Raw genomic sequence first — 22,937 nt, 5'->3', positions numbered from 1 at the left:
CTTGAGATGTGGCACTAAAAGCCCAGTTTTTAGTACAAACGAAGTGCACCTCTGTTCTGATGTCCTTGCTTTGATGACGTATGGGTCTTTGATCCTGCTCTGGGTGAGGCCACCCACTTGCTCAAGGAAACCAGCCATTTGGGGAGAGCTGCTTGCCCCGTTGCCTCTGAAGGAGTTGCTGCTTCCACAGGGGCTCCCCTCCACACTTGATGTTCTGCCTTTGGCAGCCTGGTGTGAACACTGTCCCAGTAGCCAGGCCCCTGGCAAGCTGGGTTTGTGTGTGTGCCCCCTGAGTTCCTCCCCACTTCAGATCTCCTGTCTGCTTGTCTCCCATTATGGTTAGGGAGTGACACTTCTCTGCAAAGTACTAAACACTCTGATGGGCAAAATGCCTGCAAAACAACAGCGCATTTAAGCCTGCAGTTTCTGGGTTGAGGTTGTACTCTGCCCGTGGCAGGTCCCGGGTTCAGTTCCCGTCAACTCCAGCAGATAGACCTCTGCAGCAGGGCAAGCAGGGGCCTCTTATTTCCCCCTGCTCTTGATGTTTTCCTCCCTCACTTCTCTCGTCCTTCCTCTGCAGCCGCCACTCAGCAACCAGGAGAATTCCAGGAAAGACCCGTTTCCTGCAGAGAAGCCCCCGGCAGAGTCACGAGTTGCCCAGCCCCTACTCCCACCCCAGGGCGCCTTGACGACGCCACCCCTGACAGCCCCTCCTGAGCAGCAGGCCTCTGAGGGCACTGGGACCACCCCGCCTCACGGTAAGGGGTCTTTCTTTGTCGAGGAAAATGTGCTGCCTTTTTATGTGTGTGTGAGAATCTTTGCAGCCCTTCCTCTGCTGCAGGGTTGCTTTAAAAGGAACCAGAGAGGTGTGTTTTTCTTATTGCAATCTCCCGCGGGAGGAAGGAGAAGGTTGTCAAACTCTACTTGCCTCTGCCTGCAGCAATGCTCTGAATCCCAAGGAGTGCTTCTGAATAGGCACTCAGGGGCAGCGTGGCGCTGTACGTTCCTATCTGTTGTTGTGGGGTTATGAGTGCTGCTCCAAATCGTGGGCAGTTTGCAATGATGGCTCCAAGGGAGCCTCTGTGTTCAGGAGCAGTCTATCTCTGAGTACCAGTTGCAGAGAATCAAGCAGTGGGGGAGCACGCTATTTGTTGGCTGCTGTAGAAAGTGGTATCCTGGATGAGACAAAGCCCATCTTGGTTTGATGTTTTTTTAAGGAAAGGTGAATTCTACAAGCTGAATTAATTGATATGTATTCTGTACGTGGTTTGGCTTAGTGTCGTTCTTATGATTTGGTTGATTGGAAAAGGGGCACAGTGCTGGAGAGCACCCCAAACCCTCATATCTTCTCCCCATGCCAGAAAGTGTTGGAAACCCTACTTGCCCCCAGCTACTGAAATTTTTCCCTTTCAGTGTTTTATCATTGCTGACCTCAGGGACTAGAAACTTGCCTCTTGATGAACGTAAAAGATAATCAGAGTATTCTTTGAGATTAACCCCCCCCAAAAAAAAATCTGGAAGTGCACGGAAGTTGATCCTGGACTGTATGGAATCCTTAGGGAGATAACACCTAGTTCAGAAATATCTATGCCTTCTTCCCTGTGGATGATGGGAGCTGTGGTCCAAAACACCAGGAAGGCAACAGGTTGATTTAGACAGAGATGGCTGGAGCCCTTTTCTCAGACAATCTTGAAATTCAGCTTCCCTCTTGAAAGATCAAGTTTCTAGTCCCCTGGCTATGGAAATGTGCGGGTGGCATTTTGTGCATTCTTGGAAGATGGTTGTTGTTGAGGAAAGGGGAGCTGAGCTGATGATCCAGGGGCTGTTTCTTTAGTGTTCCGAAAGACACGTTTTCCATTCCCCCACCCCACCCGAACATGCACATTCATGAAAAATAAGCCGTAAAAACTGAAATTTCCTTAACTTGCCCCACCTGGTTCTACCAGGAGAACTGGTTTAGGCTTCCCGAGGGGACTTGGAGACCCAAGTCTCATGAGAAGTTGAGTGTGTTTAGCCTGGAGAAGAGAACTTTGAAATGTGACATGATGGAGTCATATTTAAATATCTGAAGGGCCACCTGCCAGGGATTCTTTAGCTGTGATTCCTGCATTGCAGGGGGTTGCACTAGATGACCCTTGGGATTCCTTCCTACTCTGAGATTCTAAGGCTATTGTCTTCCAACCCTGGCAGGGCTGCTTTTATGTCCCCCTCGGCATGGGCTTGTTTTGGAGAAGGGAAAATGTTTGTTCTCTCCCCGCCTCCCTCCATCATCTTTGCATAGTAGTACTTGATCCAGCCTGCTTTTTGTCCCAGTTCCATGGGGAGGGGAGGGTTCCATCGCCCCCTCCTTTTTTTGTTTGCACTCTTGGGAAGCTGGAGGGGAGGCCCTTGCCGCCTGCCTGCTGCAGAGACAAAAGGCTCTGCAGCTGGATCTTTGACCTGGCTGCACATTCCCTTCAATCAAGTTAAATGGAGCAAACCTTTTCTCCTTTGGGGAAGGGGAGCCCCACATCTGCATTTGGGCCAAGGGAGAGGAGGGGGTGCTTGGATATTCTGCCCCCCCCCCAGGGAACAATGGCCAGCTCCTGCTGCTCCCCTCTCCTCCACAGACCCTTTGTGGGGTGGGGGGGGTGGGCCACACAAGCACACACCTGCTTTCTCCCCCCCCCCCCAGCTGCTCAAAAATCACTCTCACTCTCAGTCCCTCTCACTGCTTCTTTTTGTGTGTGTCCAGTGCTGAAAAAATAATGGAAAGTGGAAACTAGAGAGAGAGAGAGAGAGAGAGAGAGAGAGAGAGAGAGAGAGAGAGAGAGACAGAGGGAGGGAGATTTTCCACTTTCCATTATTTTTTCAGCACTAGTCAAAAAAAAAAAAAAAAAGGAAGCAGTGAGTGACTGAGAGTGAGAGTGATTTTTGCATAAACAGCAACAACAACAAAAAGCCAGCATGGATTCCCCAGATGTCAGTGGCATCCTGTTAGTTGAGTGAGGAGCTGAATTTTCATGTCTGCCAGGACTCCCCCTTCCCCAATATCTAGAGAGCAAGTGTAGTGGTTAGTGTGGTGGATTCTAAGAGCAGGGAGAGTGGATCCCCACTCAGCCACAAGGCTCACGGAGTCACCTTGCGCCAACCAGTAGATCAGTCTTGCCTACCTTACAGGGTTGTTGTGAGGAGAAAAGGGGGAGGGAGCTGATAATCAGATATCTAATATTCTTTGCTTAGACTTTGTTATTTTAACCCATGTGTGGCTGTACTCCTCCTCTGTGCCCGTTTTATAGTTTTGTTGTTCATCTTTTTAATTTTCATTTGTTGTTATAACGGTTCCATTTTATACACATTATAAAATGAAAATTTCAAAAACGACATTTTCCCTTTATCAATGCCTGTGATCCCATAAAATGTATACACTGCTAGATTGCTTTTTAAAAAACAACAACCCAAAGTAGTATTCAAATACATTATGAAGAGAAATGAAATCTTTCCGCCCCCAAAACAGGGCAAGTTGGTACACCACCTTGGAGGAAAAATGAGCTATATATGTAATGAATAAATTTTTAAAATCTGGAGAGCTCCCCGTCCCCGCTCTCTGGGGCATCTTGCCATCCGTTGTTGGGAACTGGAGACTGGGTTGCTCCTCCCGCGGCTGCCGCTCAGCCCTCCTTTCCCCGCCCCCCACTCCGGAGGCTGCGGCCTCGGCCCTTCCCTGCCGCCGAGGCGCGCTCGGGGAGGCGGAGGCTCTTGGCGCAGCCAATCCTGGGAAACAGGAGGCGGCGGAGGAGAAGGAGGCGGAGGCTGGCCGGCAGCTGCTGCCTCTGCTGCCCCCGCTCCCCCCTCTCCCCCCTCGGCGGGCGGCATTGTTTGCGCTTCCCCTTCCCCGGCCAGCCCGGGCGCGGCGAGAGCGCGGCCCGAGCCAGCGAGCCAGGAAGGAAGGCCCGGCGGGCGCAGCGGCGCGCGTTTTGGCACGCGCCCAGGGCGCACGGAGCAGGGGACCCTTTTGGCACCGCCGCGCGCGCCTCCCTCTCCCGGGGCGAACAGGTGCTCAGCGCGGCCGAGGCGGAGCGCGACTCTGCCCGCTTTGTTCCGGCCTCTTCCCCCCCCCACCCCACTCCCGATGCTGCGTGGCGGGAGCCCGGAGGCTGCCTCGGCCTGCCGCCGTGCCCGGCTGCCCTCGCCACGGTAAGGGCTCCGGCGGGGACGCGGGGCCTTTGTTCCTTCGCCCTCCGATGGGACTTGGAGTTGCTGCTGTTGCGCTTGAGACTCAGGTTAGCGGCGGGCGGGTGGGGGTGGGGGTGGAGACTTCTCTGTTTGTTTGTTATTAACGATATTTCTCCCATCCACGGTTGCCAAGTCCAAGAAAGTGGGACTGGTCCCCAAAGGGAAACACTCAGCGGGAGCGATCGGAGGTTTCCTTTTTTGGATGGGTGTTTGTGTGTGTGTGTCAAAAATAGATAATAGACCTTTGTGCCGGGGTTGGTGGTGGAGAGGGGCTGTTGTCAAAGTGACGGGTAAGTAGGGTGTTGTTTGGAATTGCTTGGCTGTGCAGGGTTTAGAGGCAAAGAAAGAGGGAGTTCCCCCAACTCCCTTCTAAATATTATGGGGGTGATTTTTATTTATTGTAAGAGTTGTTTTTCTGGAGTGTAAGGCTTGGGGGTCAGCTCCATTGTTCAGTTGATAGCATTTATACCTGACCTTCTCCAAAGAGTTCAAGGTGGCGTGCAGGGTGCTCCCTCTTCATTTTAACCTCACAACAACCCTATGAGGCAGGTTAGGCTGAGCGGCAGTGACTGGCCCAAGGCTATCCAGTCAGCTTCATGGCTGAGTGGGGATTTGAACCCTGGTCCAGGTCCTAGTCTGACTCTCTGACCTCTGCCTCACGCTACTCATGGGCCTCCTAGTAAAGCTGTCTAGAATCGTGCAAGTAACTGTTACAGCTCAGTAGAACCTCCATATCCAGGGGCAGTCTATTTGACAGCCCGTGGAGTGTGTGACCTTCTTCTCTTGTTGCCTTGGATGACTTCCAGGATCATCCAGTGTTGTTGGAAAGGTGAACTCGGGCCTCTATGAGCCTTGGATCCAGTGGGGCTCTTTCCTACCTTACTTTCCCCTTTAGGAGGGGCTGTTCTGGGATAACAGCTCGCCCCCCCCCAGTAGTAGGAGTCCCCCTGGGGTTGAGGTTGGGCACTGGTATAATCCGGAGGCAGGAAGGCATGGTAGAAAATATAGCCTGATGCCATGATGTTGGGAAAGTACCAGTAAGTCTGGCCAAATCTTTTCTCCCCTTCTGAAATTCAGCTCTCAAATGATGGAAAATGAATTCAATCTATATTGCTTCACCATCAACCTGTAAGTGTGTTGCGTGTCTGTTTTTAAATAAAAGTGGGCTAAGCATGAGTTTAAGGAATATTTGCAGCCGCCGCCACCCTGCCCTCCCCCCAGGCTTGCAGTTTGCAGCATGATTACTCAGGGGTAAGCCCCACTGAACTTCTTGAATCAGATCTGGCTGTATGGCTAAGCCATGGGGTACTTAAACTGCACATTAATCCCACTGATTCCCAAGGGGACTGAGGGCTGGCCTGTCAAGTTAGAAGAAGCATGCATGAGCTCCTGTTTTGCGGTTGAGGGTTGGAGCTGATTTCAGCCAGTTGGGGATGGGTCCTGATTTTGGGGAGACTGCAGACTGAGGGCAGCAGTAGAGCCATAGCTGGGCGCAAGCTCCCCAGGAAACATGTGCAGGGGCTGGGCTCTCGGCTCAGCTGTCCTGAGTTGTGGAGTCTAGCGCTACCTCCGCCAGTCCACAAGACATTAACAGTGCAATGCTACGGGGGTTTTCTTGGAAGCAAGTCCTGTGGAGCTTAGTGGGGTTTGCTCCCATGATTCCAGACTTGGAATGCCTTGTGGAGGGCTCTCGGGGTCTCTCCTGTGTCTTACAATGAGTGTCTAGAGAGTTTAATCCCCTAAATTTAATTCTCCATTGCAGGGCTGGGAGACCTGTGGAAAACTGCCCAGGTCCATCTAGCTCAATATTGTCTGCACTGATTGGCAGCAATGGCTCTCCATGGTTTCAGGCTGGAGTCTCTCCCAGTTCTACCTGGAGGTGCCATTAAATTGGGACCTTCTGCATACAAGGCAATGTTCTACCACTAAGCTACATGCATTTACTTGTGCTGGACACACACCCAACCCCCACCATCCCTGACTATTGAGCATGCTGGTCAGGAGTCTGGAGGCAACATCTGCAGGGCCACAGGTTTCCCTCCCTTGCTTGGCTGAATGTTTAATGCGATTTTAGCTGCTTTGGAGTACAAGTGGGCCTTTGGTGGTTCATTGATTGTTTTTTAAAAAGCTCAAAGCGGTTTGCAAAGAGAAAAGGTTTTGGTCAGTTGACTTGTTAAATGCTACCAAACAACAGTTGCGTTCTCTGAAGCACAGTTGGATCGCAAAAAAGAATATTGCTTTATAAATCAATTGAGCTACGCTTTCCCTCACTGCAGCCATAAAATTGGTTAGCTGCTGTTGTGAAACCAAGCAACTTTTAAAAAAATAAAAAAATGAAATGAATTATTGCATTTTCCAGAAATGTTTGATTAGGTAGATTTATATAATTTGGCTGAATACCTCTTCCCATTGACTTTTATCAACAGTCATTTAGCTGTTTGTTTGTCTTTTAAAAAGCAGAAGTAAGGCAGAGCGGTGGCAAATCTTTGAAAACAAAAGGCACTTTTGCTGACAAGGCAGCAAGCTGATTGGGAAGGGCACAGTTGCTCAATGGTTAGAGCACCTGCTCTCCATGCAGAAGGTCCCAGGTTCAATCCCCAATGGCAATATCTTCAGTTAGGACTGGGAAAGATTTAATGCCCGAAATTCCAGAGAGCTGCTGTTAGTCAATGCCTGCAATACTGAGCTAGATGGACCAGTGGCCTGGCTCAGTTTCCTAAGTCCAGTTATCATTTGCACCAGTGTTTTGCGGAAACTTTTGCAATAGTTGACCTCATTCAAACTGGAGCGGATTGCTGGCCTTGCCACTGTTGCTTTAGGGGACTTGTAGGTCTAAATGCATATTGGGGAAAAAAGAAGGCCGTTAATTGGTCCAATCACAGGTCCCTCTAGCCCACAAGTGAATGCAGTCCTCCAGAGGTTGTTTTTGTTAAGCCTCCAGACAGCTTGCCCACAGCTTGACCACACCTGACTCTATAGCCTGTGGGGTTTTAATTTCATTTTAAATGTATTGTTTTTTATATTCTTAACTCTCTTTGGTTATTTTATGCATAAACTTCCTTGAGATGGAGGTATGGAAGACGATTTATAAATTAATGGTAATAATGATGAGCCTTGACTTTTTTGCCATGCTGGGCAAGCCTGATGGGAGTCAGCCAACACGTGGTGGAAGGCCACGGGTTAGGCACAAGAAACCTGGCTATCAAGGTCGCCTAATGATGTTTGCACCTCTGTTTTGTTTCTGTTTTTAAATGTTTTAATAGGCGCAGCTTGGCTCACTTCCTTGAGCCATACAGGTGGGCTATGTGTAAAATGGGGCCACAGAGAAACCAGGGGTGGGGATATGGCATGCCCTCCATAATCCTAAAGTACAAAAATAAACAGAAGTTGCTTACTCCAGTTGTGACTGAGCATGCTCAGTAGCTGCAGAATGTTGGAAAAGAAAGGCAGGAGTGGGATTCTCGGATTCTGCGGGGAGGAATGGCTGGCTGGGACCCAGAAATGGAGCACTCCTGTTCAGAAAGGGTTGGCTACGCTTCTGTACTCCCACTGCAAATGAGCTGTGCTTTCTAAACAAAGCAGCTGCCTAAGGAGCTTGTGATAACAGCACTTCAGCTGGGTACCATCTCCAAGGACACTTCCCTGGAGTGGCTGGTGCACGACTCATTTCTTAGGCAGCAGGTTGGCAACCAGATGCCCCCTGGCTGAAAGGGGACCCTAAGTTGCCAACCTCGGCTGAGAACAGACAAAGGGTTTTAAAACATTCTGTCCCTGCCATCACCCAAACTTGGGAAGCTGCCTTTTATTATGAGTCAGGCCACTGGTTCGCCCAGCTCAGTATTACCTGCGCTGTCTGGCAGGGTTTTGCAGGCAAGAGTCCTACATGGAGACATCAGGAATTGAACCTGAGACCTTCAGTGTGCAAGTAGGTGCTCCGCCATGGAGCTACAGACCTTCCCTTAAAATCAAGCCAAGATTCTAGTCCTCATGGTTCTGATTTAAGTAGGAACAAAAAGAGCTTGCTTGTAGCAGGTCATACCATTGGTCCATCCAGCTCACGACTGTCTACAGTACACAGTGACTGGCAGCAGTGCTCTTTCCTGGAGGGGTCTGTTCCAGCCCTACCTGGAGAAGCTAGGGATTGAATCCAGGACTCTGCATGAAAATCAAATGCCTCCTTAACCACTGAGCTGTGGTTCTCCCCTGGTCTCCGTTATTCCCCTGCCTCTGTTTTATCTCCAGTACAAAGGATATTTGAATATAGTCCTTTTATGGGTGGTGCAGGGTAATGAATGTGTTTCAGCACAAAGGTAGGGGTTTTGCTTTAATCTTTGGGATTACAAGCATTGTGATAGGATATTAGTGATTTTGTTTTGGGGTAAATATTTTTAAGTTTCATTTTATAATGTGTATATAAAGCAGAACACTGATAACAACAGGTGAAAATTGGAAGATAAAAAAAAAAAGCTGTGAAAGAGGCACACAGAATGAGTACAGTTGCACATGGGTTAAAATAACAAGTAGGGAATATTAGTGTTATTTAATTACCAAGTGCGGTTTCAGATTGGCCAGGCTTGTGACGAAGGTTGTTTTGAAAACAATGGTTCTGCTGTAATAAAAGAATGCTAAATTATATGAAACGAGTCCAGAGGGTTCTAGCCCTCATCATCCAACAGGCTGCAATAAAGGAATGCCGGATCACCTAGAAAGCGAACGGAGGTTCTAGTCCTTGCCGAAATCTCAAATTACGTGCAGTTTTCTGCATTATACCTGTAATTGTTTGTGTTCCTGGTGCGCATAAGTGGAAAGAGGAAGAGAACTGTCAGATCGCAGAAGGAACATGTGAAAATAAGCTGTTTTCTGTTTTTGCATGGCGAAAGGGGAGGGGCAAGGAGATTATTTGGCACATGAGTAGGACGGCCTGCGTTTCCAAAGCCTGGGCTGAGTTGAGGAGGTTTTAAAATAGCCACTCGGAATTCTCCTTCTGGTGGCCTGGATGGTGCTGGCAGCTCCCTTCCGTGCGGGGAGAATTCCAGCCAGGGTTTCTGTGCCACCCTTTTCCTGTGGCAGAAGGAGAGAGAGCTCATCTCAGCACTGAAGCTGTGCCTGATGCATCTCCCCCCCCCCCACCTCCCCTCTCCTATGAGGGAGGAGCAGCTTTCTGGGAGGACTGGCTGGCCTCCCAGCAAGCTGGCTGGCTCAGAGAGAGAGCTTTCTTGAGGTCTGGCCATCCTACTGGCTGCCCCCTTGTTGCAGATCCTGTGGGGATGAGCCAGGCAAGAAGACCTGATGCCGTTGCTCAGGGGGTTGGGAGAAACCCAACTTTGAGCCCCTTGTTTGATGCCTTGGAGCCTGCCTGCTCTCTCCTGAGCTTCTCCTCTTCCTCCAGCAGCTGCTGTCTTCCCCGCCTGTCCCTCTTGTGTCTTCATGCGCTCCATGTGCCTGCTCTGCGCTGTTTTCCCGATCCCGCTTGCGCAGCTGGGGAAGAGGCGTTTGGGCGCTCTCTGGAGAGGTGCTCCAGTTTCACACTACAGTCATGCACTGTCAGGTGGTTCCCATGCCTGTTCCCATTATGAAATGGGGGGGGAGTGGACTGTTGCTCTTCTCTCTCCCCACCCCCTTCCTCTAACCCTTGTAAGGATCAGTCGCATGTCCTTTGTGATTGATTGGCAGGAGCTCCGGAATGGACAGCAGGTGGCGCTCTTCCATGCTGTGCATTGTTCACTTGTGGGACATAGGAAGCTGCCATATGTGAGAGTCTGACCGTTATGACCCATTTATCTCAGCATTGTCTACACTGCCTGCGCTGGCAGTGGCTCTTTGGGTTTTCAGGAGATTCCCAGTCATACTTGAAGATGCCGTTTGGGGATTGAACTTGGGAAAAGCAGCTGCTGCTTCCCCTACCAAAAAATGGCCAGGGTCTAATTTTCAAAGTTCCGATTAAATGGCTGATTTAAACTTGGAAACTGCAGTATATGAAGCTCAGTCCACCGCGGTCCATCTAGTTCAGTATTTGCTACACTGACTGGTAGCAGCTCTCCAGGATTTCAGGCAGGGAAAATTTGTCGGCCCAAACCGGAGGTTGCAAAGAATGACCCTGGGACCTTCTTTATGCAACGTGTCTACTCGACCACTGAGCAAAGGCCCTTAAAAATAAAGCCAAGTTTCCAGTCCTCATTTTTCTGAATAAAGGACTATTTTAAGTGGGAAGAGGTCTTCTACTGAGTCACACCTTTGGTCATCTAGATCAGGGTTTCCCAAACTTGGGTCTCCAGCTGTTTTTGGATTACAGTTCCCATCTCTGATGACTGGTCCTGGTAGCTAGGGATGGTGGGAGTTGTAGTCCAAAAAAAGCTGGAGACTCAAGTTTGGGAAATCCTGGTATAGATCAGTGTTGCCTGCATGGAATAGCAGCAGCTCTCCATGCATTCAGGCAAGGGTCTCTTCCAGATATAGCTGGATATACCTCTAGGATCTTCTGCAGGCAAAACAGGTGTCACAGCCTTTTCTAAAAGGGGCAACAGGCCAGTTCTTTGAAGCCTGCAACCAACTGCGACCCAATTTTCACTTCCTAGTGCAGCACCGAGGGATGCATCCCCTGCCGGTGCTACTCAGAGTAGGCCCATTGCCTGCTGAAGGCAGCCGGTGTGACCTGTGTTCATTAATATGAATTTTGTTTGCACTGCTTGCTGCCGGGGGGGGGGGGGATAAGCTACTCGCCCTCCTGCCTTCCCCAGCAAATGACACTGCAAGGGAATGTTCAGAAGCTGAGCTGCCAACTTGAAATACACCGCAGTGGCCTTGGATTCCCCTAAATATTTGTCCTGCTCAAATGAGAAGCAATCTGTTGACCTCTCGCTTGACAGTGCGAGTTGACCTGCGACTTGGCAGTTGTGCCCTCTGCCTCGAATACTAGACCAGGTCATCTGGGATAGCTGCTCAGTCATGTGAGCATCTCCTCCTCGGCTGTTTCCTGCCATAGGAAAGGACCCCTTTGTTTCTTAAGGCTCCCTTCTCATAGAGAAATTGTGTGTGGAGGGAGAAGTTCTCTCTCTGTCATAATACTAAAATGTGGGGCAATCCAACGAAGCTGAATGCTGGTGGGTTCAGGGCAGAGTTAAACTGTGGAACTTATCGCCCATGGATTTGTCTAGCGGTGGCCAGTGTTAGAAACTCAGATATATAAGCCAATCACCATAGGGTACCTTAAACCTATGTTGCGTTTACCGCAATGGAATGTCTAGGTGCCGTTTTGTTTTTACAGTGGAGTTTCGTTGTTGTTGTTACTCATTTCTGTGCCTCTGTGCCACTTTATATTTTAAAGTACAAATCTCAAAGCGGGTTGCAATGCCTTCAAACATCAAACAATCCAGGATAAAACAAATTCGAGCTTCAAGGAGAATATTTCAGATCCTCTCTAAGTGACATTTGGCTTTCCCCAGTCACTAGCCTGGCATCCAGAGTTCTCCACATGGTCGCAAAATGCGCCTGGAGCCTGGCTAATTTCTAACACGGCCAGTGGCCGCTCTGCCTCCACTCTTGGAGGAGGCAACCTGCCTCTGAATACCAGTTTCTTGGAATCGCAAGCAGGGAGAGCCCTTTTATATGCAGAAGTATGTTCTGTCCCACTGAACATACCGTTACCCTAAATACGAAGCCAGCTTCCAGTCTTTCTCATTCATTCAGCTCAGCGTTGTCTGCACAGACTGGCAGTAATCGGTCTCCAGGGTTTCAGGCAGGCTTCTCTCCCAGTGCTACCTGGGAGATGCTGCCGCTGGGGGATGACCACGGGACCTTTTGCTCTTGTCAGTGAGTTACGGTCCTTTTCTTTCAACATAACGCAGGGTCATAGCTTTCAATGTTTCCCTTTTTTAAAGGGATATTCCCTTATTCCGAATAGAAATCCTCGCAAGAAAAGGGAAAAGTTGACAGCTATGCACAGGGTTCTAGTCCTCATGGTGTTGAATAAATAGCTGATTTAATCAGGAGCACAGGAAGCATGCCTTGTGCCGAGTCAGAATACTGGCTCCTGCCAGCCAAATCTCTTATCAGAAGCTAACAAAGCCTTTTGGACCTCGGGCAGAACCCCCAAATTAAAATGAGGCCGGTTTGAGTTTTGCCACTGTGGTACCATTTGACACCCCTGCTCATCTGCCAGCGGCTGGATTGTATGCCGTCAGAAGCGGCTGCGTTTCCCCCTTTGTTGGGTCTCGGCGCGGCAACTCCCAGCATGCCTTGCTTTGAATCCTTGGCGCCGCGTGCGAAGCACATCCTCCAGGGTGGTTAATATTTAATGCGGTGCTGGCTGGGCGAACGGACCGCAGTCTAGGAAATCGAGAGAGAGAGCGCAAATCCCAGAGTCTCTGAGGAGGTGGCATTGAAAGGGGTCTGGAGTGAGAGGTGGGGAAGAAATGGTTTTGTCTCTCGGCTGCGCCTCAGCAGCCAAGGATTATGGACCCTCTTGTGTGGGGGTGCTGGCGGGGGGTGGGTGGGGTCGGCAGCTGTGGTGTGCAGAGTGCTTTGGCACTCCAAATGATGTCATCTGGGCAAAGCTGCGACTCTGGTCATCCCCCGAAATCGAAGTTGACACGCAGATTAAAAACGGGGGCCCGGATTCTGCTTCAAGAGAGAGCGAGAAAGAGCATAAAACTGAGTGTTCCTTGTTCATTTTATGGCTCGGTTTCGTGTATTCTGCTCTTGCCCTTCTTGGGAGGGGCAGCAAGTTACGTGGGACAGTTTCCAGCAGCCGTTAGGATCTTTTGAAAAGGAAAAATATATGAAGTGCTGGAGAGGTGGAGCTGGCTTTTGTTCATTGTTCCACCTTCTGTATTTCTCACGTAAAAAGCCTTGGCTTATGGGTGGTTGCGGTTAGGATTCTGGTAGCATATTTGGACATGAAAAAGGAGATGTGGAGAAGATTGGGGTGGGGAAGCAAAGTGATACAGGAGGGGAATAACCACAGGAAAACATTTTTTTTCTTTGGCACAACATGAGGCCTAGAAACTTGATGCGTTGACATAAGGATTCTCAAAACATTCAGGAGTCCAGGATCCGTGTGCTTCCAGTGTGTAAAGTAGCCCTGGGTTGTGTATGCGCTTTGCCAGTTGCCTGTTGGTTGTTTGAGAGAGCCATGCGATCGTGCCGGAGTTTGCAGTTGATAGAATCGTAGGATTGTAGAGTCGGAAGGGACTCCAAGGCTCTTCTAGTCCAGCCCCCTGCAATGATGTGTTGTGCAGGTGCGTTGGCTAGAGCAGTTTGTGGGTTGCTAGTTCTGTCCACACAGTCCCTGGGATTCAGCCGATTCTTGCCACTTCAAAACTTTAATGTGGCCTTCCCGAGCCTCCTCTCTCTCCCCATACTGTGTTCTGGACTACAACTCCCATCATCCTGTGCTGGCTGAGGCAGATGGGAGTTATAGTCCAAAGCAGGGGTAAGCAAGCTTTTTCAGCGGGGGGCCGGTCCACTGTCCCTCAGACCTTGTGGGGGGCCGGACTAGATTTTGAAAAATAAATAAAAAATGAACGAATTCCTATGCCCCACAAATAACCCAGAGGTGCGTTTCAAATAAAAGGACACATTCTACTCATGTAAAAACACGCTCATTCCCGGACTGTCTGCGGGCCGGATTTAGAAGGTGATTGGTCCGGATCCGGCCCCCGGGCCTCAGTTTGTCTACCCATGGTCCAAAGCATCTGGAGGGCTGGGAGTTCAGTTGTGGGGACAGCGGGCTGCTCTGTACCTTTGACAAGGAGCCCTTCTCAGATGGACTTACCTGCCAAATAATTTCTCTGTGTTACAGAAGATTCTGGGGCATCAGTGTACACCCAGTTTGTGCAAGGCATCAGCCTGGTCCGGGCCACATTGTCATTAACTGTGATTCCTGTGTTGCGGGAAGTTGGGTAGATGGCTGCTGGGGTCCCTTCCAATTCGATCATGCTGTCAGTAATAGCATCACGTCTCTGATTTTCATTTCTTCAACAGACCGTGTGTGTGTCGTAAGGGGTTCTTGGAAACCCATCCAGATTTACAGACAGCCTAATTTTTTGCTGAAAGGTTATTTAGTTACTGAGGGTTTTTTTGCCTTTTCCTTAGTGGAGGAGGGTGGGATGTTGATCTTTAATTTGGTACAATGTGGCAAAGTGACTTGTACATCCCTCCCCCAAAAAATTCTCAATGCAAAGGTCCAAGGATTCATAATTAAAAATAAACAAATCACCAATTTTCACCTTTCAAACTTTGCAACTCCTTCTTTCTTGTGTGAGGAGTGATGGGAGCATTTAGGCAACCAGAGTGATACATAAATGGAAACCTTTCAGCTACAAATTAAAACTAGCATAATATCCCAGTTGGATAAAAGGGTCTTCACCACAAGTGTCTACCTGCTGGCTTTCTAAACTAGTTTTAAATGTATTTTTGGGGTGGGGGGGTGGGGAAGCAGATGTTAAAACTTTTAAAAATTATCTTATGTGTAAATTGCCTTGAGATGGTGGTTTAGAAGGCAATTGATAAATTAATTGTAAAACGAGCCTTCCCTCCTAGTATCTGATTGTAGTCAGTCCGGGCTAGACCCCCACCCACTGAATCTTTTCTACAGTCGCAGAATTATTGCATTTTGATGGGGTGCAATTGTAATGTCCAATTCTCAGGCCCCCCACCCCCAGTGCTTAGACTCCAAAGTGGTTTCAGAGTCTGGGAAGGGCTATACCACTTGGCACCTGTTGACAGAATGAGGAAAGCAGAGTGGGCACCTATGCCAGGCAGGGCCCTTGTCTTAGCCCCACCCCCCACCCCGCAGTTGTTAGCAGTTTTGGGGGTATTGGATGAGAGCCTGAATCCCCCACAAACCCCCCACTCCACAAATCTTTTTGCAAATTGCAGAGGAATAACTTAAAAAGGGGCAATAGCATATTTCTCCTCCTATCATAGTTGCTAGGGGATGTATGTGGGCTTTTTTGGGTATATTGTTATATTCTCTGTTGTGTTGCTGTTTTGTCACGTTGTTATGAAATCGCTTTTGCCCTTAGCACCCCCGTTTCCGTTCTCCGCGAGCTGCTTTGAGTGCAGCTTCCCCCCCACAGCAAAGCACCAGGAGCATAAAATTGCAACCGCAGCAGCTCTCTGGTGCAGCCCCCTCCAGAATCTGGCGTTCGGGACTGGAGGTGGCAAACTCCCTTGGGATGTATTTGTGGAAGCCTGGGACAGAAAGTCTAGGAATCATGGCCGAGAGTGGATTGTATGTAGTTTGGCCACTCGCCTCCCGCATGCCACACACAAGTCTTTCCCAGGCTCCTGTGCCTATTGGAAAGAGGAGGGCATGGATTTAAAGCCAGGGGTCTGCGAGCGTCAGAGTTGGCGTCCCCCTGCCTGGGGCACTCCGGGTCCTCTGTGCCAGTTCTTCTGCTCCAAACTGCCTGGCAGACTCTTTTTCTCTCTCTCTGTGTGTGTGCTCCTCCTTCCTTCCACAACCCTCTCTGTGTGTGCTCCACGCAGAGGTTGGAAGGGGGGGGCAGGCGTCCCATGCGGCTTGGAGCAGGAGCAAGTCAGCTGTATGGTAATGGGCAGAGCGGGCGGTTGGGGAGGGCGTCGGAGGGGCAGGGCCGGTGGTCCAGCCTCCTTGGTGCCTCTGCCTTTGTCTCGGCTTGCCTGTCACGCTCGGCTTCCCTCCTCTCCCTCCTTCTCCCATGCAGAGGCCGGCCGGGACAGCCTCCGCCGCACGCCTCCGGACGCCCCCGGCAGCCCCGGCATGACATCGGGGAACAACGGCAGCTCTGCCTCCACCGTCGCCGGCGCCCCTCAGAACGGTGAGAACAAGCCGCCCCAAGCCATCGTGAAGCCGCAGATCCTGACCCACGTCATCGAGGGGTTTGTGATCCAGGAGGGGGCTGAGCCGTTCCCGGTAGGTAGCCATCAAACCTGGCGGGGGGGGGGTTGAGTTGGGGGTGGGGGAGCCCCAGGGCAGTGCATGGGTAGGTGTTGGTGGGCTGCCTTTGTTGTGGGGCTTTGGGAAGGGTGGGCATTGAAATCCCATTGCAAGAAAACTTGAGGGTTGTGCTTGGGCACGTGCAGAAGGCAAAGGGTTTCACCCACCCACACCCTGGCGTTTCTGTTTTCACAAAGGCTGTGGGGGGAGAGTGAACTTGGCTGGGACTGGAGGGGGCAGAGAAACTGGTCGGAGCACGGGGGGGGGGAGCTGGTTTACATGGTTGGGGTGATGCAAGGGAGCCCAGGGTCCCTCCTTGCAATATAAAATCTTACCAAGTCCAAAGCGCATTTCAAGTGCTGTGATGCCACTTGAAGCAGCCGTGGCTTCCCCCAAATAATTAGAGGAGCCGTAGTTTGTTACAGGTGCTGCAAGTTGTAGGGGAGACTCCCTTATCCTCCCTTCCCAGCTACAGTTCCCAGAGTTCCCTGGGAAGAGCTATTGATTCTTAAACCACTCCAGGAATTGTAGCTCTGGGAGGGAAATACGGGGTCTTCGAACAATTCTTAACAAATGGCATATCCCAGGATTCTTTGGGGGGGGGATTCAAGGTGGCACCGTAGCGCTTTAAATGTGTCGTGTGGAATGTGGCCTCCAAATGCGCTATTCAGAGATTCCTGCCCAGCCGGGCCAAATCCACCCACCCACAGCCCTGCTCTCCCATTTCTGGCGCTCTTGTTTCCAAGGTGCATATAGCCAAGCGTTTCTCCCGCTGCAGCTGTCAGTCGAGCGTCCGCCCTCCCCTCGTCCTGCGGGGCCAAGGCCACCCGGGTCTCCCTGGAAGAAGAGAAGGGGGAGGGGGCTGCCTTCCAAGCTGCCTTTCGCCGACTCCCTTGTCGAAGCACCTCCCTCGCCCATCTCTCCTTCGCTGGAGGTTTGTAGAACAGAGGTTTGGATGGCCGTCCGGCAGTGGCGATTCCAGGGGGTTGGACTAGATGACGCTCGGGGGGTCCCCTTCCTGCTCGACGTGACTGTGGTTCTTTGCCAGGTGGGGCGCTCTTCACTGCTGGTGGGGAGCCTCAAGCAGAAGTATGCCCAGGACCTCCTGGCCGAGAAACCCCAGCACCAGGACAACAACACAACCACCACCACCGACTCTGAAATGGAGGACCCCTATCTACAAGGTAGGCCCAGCGGAAAGCCTAAGTAAGCAGAGAGAGAGAGGGACCTGGAGCATGTGCAGAGTGCCTTTCACTTGCTCCCTCAAGGAGCATTAGGGATTGATGGGGCAGCTTCCCAGCAGAGAGGTGTCGTATCAAAACGTGCAGAAAAGCAGAACAAATATTTGGCACAACCCTCTTCTGCAAAGGTGGAGAACCTGTGGATGTTTCTGGGCTCATAAGATCACCAGAAGAGGCTGCTGGATGAGCCTGTTCTCACAGTGGCTGACCAGTTGCCCCAGGGGGAAGCCAGACTGGGAGAGTCCCTTGTCTAAAACCCTTGAGAAATGCTGCTGGTCTGTGCAGGCAATAGTTAGCTGGAGGGAGAAAGGGTCTGCAGTTCCTGACGTTCCTGTGATGGGAGCCACATCTGGTGGCCGCAGGTTCCGCAGGTACCTGGCTGGAAAAACAGCAATCGACTCCTGGGGGTTGGGCTAGATGACCCCTGGGGTCCCCATCCGGTTCTGCCATTCTGTGGTTAAGAGGTGCCTGAGCCAGCAGGACTTCTTAAATGTGGGTGCAAGGGTTTGGGAGGCTTTGCTGCCTTTTGTTGCTTTGAGGTGAGGGGTCCTAAAAAACTCTGCTCTCCTTCCCCAGAATCCAAAGACGACGGATCACCCCCGAAGCTGAAATGCGAGCTCTGCGGCCGCCTTGACTTTGCCTACAAGTTCAAGCGGTCAAAGCGGTTCTGCTCCATGGCCTGCGCAAAGAGGTACCTCCCTGGCAGAAACGTCTGCCTGCCCTTCTCCTTGAAAGCAGCTGCCTTGCTTGCGGAAGGTCCTGATAGCATCTCCAGGCTGACAGCTCTAGGAATCTCCCCTGCCTGAAAACCCAGAGAGCCACTGCCAGCCAGAGTAGGCAGTGTTGAGCTAGATGAACCCAGGGTTTGACTCCATTATAAGGCTTATTCCCACGTTCCACAAATTTTTTGCTGGGTAGCAAAAAATTATATAGCTGATTACTCTACACACACACTAGGCTGCACTGCTTTTATCGTCTGTATTTTAACATGGTTGCTATTTATAGTGTTGTGGTGCTGTTTGGGTCTGATTACTTTCTAGAAATAATAATAATAATAATAATAATAATAATAATAATGATAATTGATTGGATTTATATACCACCCTATGCCCGGAGGTCTCAGAGCGGTTCACAGAACAAAATAAAAACATAAAACCACAAAATATACAATCAAAATAAAAACAAGAACCCAATAAAATATCTTGTATGTTTTTAAACTTTTTGTATTTTGCCCGGTGTTGTTTTAATTTGCGAGTTGGCGGGGTGGGAGAAGGAGGGGTAGAAATAAAAACAATCCTAAATAATAATACAGGGTTGGAACATTGGCCGTGCACAGGCTTTTGACCTTCTCTCTGTCTCTCTCTCGCAGGTACAACGTGGGTTGCACAAAGCGCGTGGGGCTCTTCCACCCAGACCGCAGCAAGCTTCAGAAGCCCAACACGCCTCCACACGGCCGGCGTCGGACCTGCAAGGGCTCCCTTCCCCCTCTCAGCAAAGAGAACAAGAAGCAGGTAAGAGCCTTCTGGAGTTATCCAGGGGCAAGGAACTTTTTCGCACGCCGAAGGTGAAACTTGGGAGCATCGGGTATCTCTTTGTGCCTCCCTCCAGTGCACCTGCCACAGGCCCAAGAGGAGCATAGTGCATGGTTTTATCTTTCTTCTTCCCCAGAGTCCTCAGTTTCTGACCTCTAAAATGGGCCCAGTTGGGGTCCTGCATGGGGGAACTGCAGCATTTAATCCTCTCCTCAAAACCCTGTGAAGTAGGTTAGGCTGTGAGAAGGCAGTGGCTAAGTGCCCAAGGCCACATCCAGGAAGCTTTATCCATGACCAAGTGGAGATTTGAACCCAGGTCTCATGTGCCACTTTCCCCCCATGTTATCCTCACAGCAAGTGGCTTTCTAAGAGGTGAGGCTAAGAAGCAGTGACTGGCCAGTGAGCTTCATGACCAACGAATAGGGGACTTAAACCCAGTTCTTTCCCAGGTCCTAGTCCTGCACCCTAACCACTACACCACACTGTCTCCCCGGGAACACGATAACAAATTGGTTAATACACATGCTTGGAAGAAGAGTTATCAGCTGCAGAGTGGACATTTGCTTTCAGGCAGTGCCGGCTTCAGTTATAATGATAATTTCTTAACTAAATTTGTATCATTGAAAGATCTCAAGAGTCAACTTCAGGGGAAAGGTATTATTTGCTGCATGTTAATCTGCCCATAATTTATGCAGAGATCCAAGGGAAAGATTTCCTTGCTGATGTGTGGGAACAGGAATACCCAGTTCAGTTTCTTCTGAGCTGTCTTGTGACAAATGAAGAAGCTCTTTTCGCACAGTCTGCAAAAAAAGATTACAAAAGGGAGACGATATTGCTAAAGCTGAGTTCCTCTCCTTTTTTTCTTCATCTAACATTGCTGATGTTCGTTAATATTAGTACTGCATTTGCATTTTGGTATATTGTAGTGTAATTTCGAAAAGTTTCTCAATTTTGTTGAATTAAGTAAATAATTCTAGTTGGGTTCTGAATAAACGCACAATGAATCGTTCCTGTTCTGTATTTTATTGTGTGATTACCTTCCTCTAATAAGCTGTGCAGACTGCTATTCTATGAGCTTGTGGAACCAAAAGGGGCAGTGGCTCCAAAGAAATTGAGGAGCCCAGGGAGTTAGTGCAGTAAACATACAGATGTTGTGACTGAGCCCTCCAGACAGCAGCTGCCGGCCAGAGGAGGCAGCACTGGGCCGGATGGGGCGATAGCGCAGCCTCCTAAAGTGGGGTGCTCCTCTGTGTTTGCAGGCGCCAGTATCGCTGCCCCCTGGCTCAGGGCCCATTTCCGTCTCTGGGTCTCTGCAGCTGGCTCACGTGCAGGAGGACTCCAGCCGCTGCTCGGACAACTCCAGCTACGAAGAGCCCCTCTCGCCCCTCTCGGCCAGCTCCTCCGCCTCCCGCCGGCGCCAGGGCGAGCGCGACATGGAGCTGCCCGATGTGCACGTCCGAGACCTGGTGGGCATTGGGCACCACTTCCTGCCCAGCGAGCCCACCAAGTGGAACGTGGAGGACGTCTACGAGTTCATTCGGTCCTTGCCCGGTAAGCATTGGGGCCTTCTGCCTGCCTGCTTAGGAAGGGAACCTTGGAGCGGTCCAAGTTGGGCAGAAATGAGCCTGCCCCCCTCTCTCCCAATTCTCTGGTCTGGTGGGAAGCCCAGTATTTTCCGGTGTTGCTACTTTGAGGAGTTAAGTTTATGGATGGATTTGATTTGGTTGCAGAAATATCCCAGGGGTCATTTAGCCCTAACTTCCCTGCATTGTGGGAACCACAGCTGAAGCATCATTGGCAGATGGCCACCCAACTTCGGCTTAGAAATCTCCAACCAAGGAGAGCTCACCAGCTTTTGAGGGTGGCGCTGTGGGTTAAACCACAGAGCCTAGGACTTGCCCATCAGAAGGTCGGCGGTTTGATTCCCTGCGACGGGGTGAGCTCCCTTTGCTCGGTCCCTGCTCCTGCCAACCTTGCAGTTTGAAAGCACGTCAAAGTGCAAGTAGATAAATAGGTAATGCTCCAGCGGGAAAATAACTGGTGTTTCCGTGCGCTGCTCTGGTTCGCCAGAAGCGGCTTAGTCATGCTGGCCACATGACCCGGAAGCTGTACGCCGGCGCCCTCGGCCAATAAAGCGAGATGAGCGCCGCAACCCCAGAGTCGGTCACGACTGGACCTAATGGTCAGGGGTCCCTTTACCTTTACCTTTATCCCACTGTTGGAACAGCTCTTATGAGAAATTCTGACTGTTTTCTGGTGATGATTAAAAACATAATAAAACATCAAACATGGGAAACTCCCGACAGAGGGCTGTATTTCAGAACTCCTCTAAAAGTTGTGTCATTCTTAATTTGCTTGACGTCCGACGAGAGGGCGTTCCGCAGGGAGGGTGCTGCTGCTGAGAAGGTCCTCTGCCTGGTTCCCTGTATTCTCACTTTCTCGCAGTGATGGGGCTTTTCCTTTCCTCCTGCCACAGGTTGCCAGGAGATTGCGGAGGAGTTCCGGGCGCAAGAGATCGACGGCCAGGCCCTACTGCTCCTGAAGGAGGACCACCTCATGAGCGCCATGAACATCAAACTGGGCCCAGCCCTCAAAATCTACGCCCGCATCTGTATGCTGAAAGACTCCTAGAGGCCTTCAGGCTGGGGCGGGTGGGAGGCCCTGCTGGCAAACGGATGCTTTCTTTCTCGGAGGCTGGGAGGGGCTGGGAACAAAATGGACTCTGCTTTCTTCTGCCTCCCACTCTTCACAATGCAACTTGAGCACAGAGGCAACACCCCCAGCCTCCCTCGACGACGGGAGGGGCGCGGAGGGACCCCGACTCGGGTGGGATGTCCGTAAGCTAAAGCCGTTGCGGGGCTGTACATAAATATGTAGCATTAGCTTCCCCCCTGCAGCAATGGAGAGAGTCGTGCAACCTTGTTTTTATAGTGGTGGGGGCGAGGACCCTCTTCCTCGCCCTGGAAGCTGCTTCTCCTGCGTCCCAGAGACCACCCCCCCCAAGGATCGGACACACCTACTTGAAACCTCAAAAGCCAAACAGGACCATTGCCTTAAATTTTTTTGTAGGCGTGTGTGTGCGTGCGTGTGGTGCCGGGTAGTGCCCTCTGTTTCCTCCTCCCTCCCTGCACCCTTTCCTCTTCTGCTATATCTCTTCCCAAGGCACATCGGGGGAAGCAGTTGCCCTGATAGATCTCCTGGTTCCCATGGGGGATTGTGCAGGAGAAGGGATCTCCGTCCAGTCTCGCGGGGGTGTATTGCTCCCCTCACACTGTTTTGCTTTGGTTTTTTTAAAACAATTTTTTTAAAAGGGGAGGAGTAAGTAGCCAAGTGCAAGTCGTGCAAACTGGCTGGCTGACGTCCAGGACTACTGGGGAGGCCTCTATTCTGATTTGGGACCAGGTCTGCAGCTGCCTTAAAAATTTAAATAAAAGGCCCTTTTGGCCCCTGCCACAAACACCTCACCCCCCCCATTCTCCCCCTCCCATAATATCAAGGCAGGGCAGGAGGAGCCGGCTCTCTCCCTGGAAGATGGGGCTGGCCTCAGAATTGTCGAGAGTGGGCGGGCTTTTTCCTCGGGTGATCAGGAACTGCGGGGAGTGGGATTGCAGCTGAGCTGCACCCCCCTGCCCCTTTTGACGGTTTGTGTGGTGCCCCCCTTCTTCGTGCTGGCCACTCTCCACAGCCTCTGGGCTGCAAGCAAAAGGACTTTCTACTGTTGCCCCTCCTCCTGTTTTTAATAAACGCCTTTTGGAATTAAAAAAAAAAAAAAAAAGACGCCATGTATTTAAAAGGCTTCCTTACTATGGGGCTGGGTGGTTGGGGGCAGGTCCCGGGACATTTTAGCTTCCTAGGGCGGAGAAGGTTCAGCTGGATTCTCCAGGTGAATCATAACGTCAAAACCACGGAGAGAGACGAGAACTCACAAGGCGAAAGAAAGGACTTCTTCACGCAGCACGGAGTTCAACGGTGGGACTCGCTGCCACAGGAAGCGGTGATGGCTTGGACGGCTTCAAGAGAGGATTGGAA

General features: G+C 50.8%; 1 protein-coding gene across 5 annotated transcripts in view; it reads left to right on the top strand.

The window, feature by feature from the left end:
- PHC2 (polyhomeotic homolog 2) overlaps positions 1-21,966 on the top strand; it is a 59,355-nt gene extending 37,389 nt beyond the window's left edge. For 2 of the 5 annotated variants that reach the window (XM_083628592.1, XM_083628591.1), the window contains exons 9-15: positions 581-758; positions 15,903-16,111; positions 17,184-17,319; positions 17,953-18,067; positions 18,746-18,887; positions 20,168-20,459; positions 21,385-21,966. In XM_083628592.1, coding sequence (XP_083484718.1) covers positions 581-758; positions 15,903-16,111; positions 17,184-17,319; positions 17,953-18,067; positions 18,746-18,887; positions 20,168-20,459; positions 21,385-21,539 — 1,227 coding nt within the window. In that variant the 3' untranslated portion in view covers positions 21,540-21,966. Of the gene's footprint in view, positions 1-580; positions 759-3,425; positions 4,263-15,902; positions 16,112-16,913; positions 17,070-17,183; positions 17,320-17,952; positions 18,068-18,745; positions 18,888-20,167; positions 20,460-21,384 lie in introns of those variants that run through there. The other 3 variants (XM_083628590.1, XM_083628593.1, XM_083628594.1) reach the window with 3 other exon arrangements.
- Positions 21,967-22,937: the final 971 nt, after the last annotated feature.

The sequence above is a fragment of the Podarcis filfolensis genome, assembly GCF_964270895.1.
Source record: "Podarcis filfolensis genome assembly, chromosome: 8".
Classification (NCBI taxonomy): domain Eukaryota; kingdom Metazoa; phylum Chordata; class Lepidosauria; order Squamata; family Lacertidae; genus Podarcis; species Podarcis filfolensis.
Note: the sequence above shows the minus strand (reverse complement) of the source record. Positions and strands in the feature narration are given on the sequence as shown.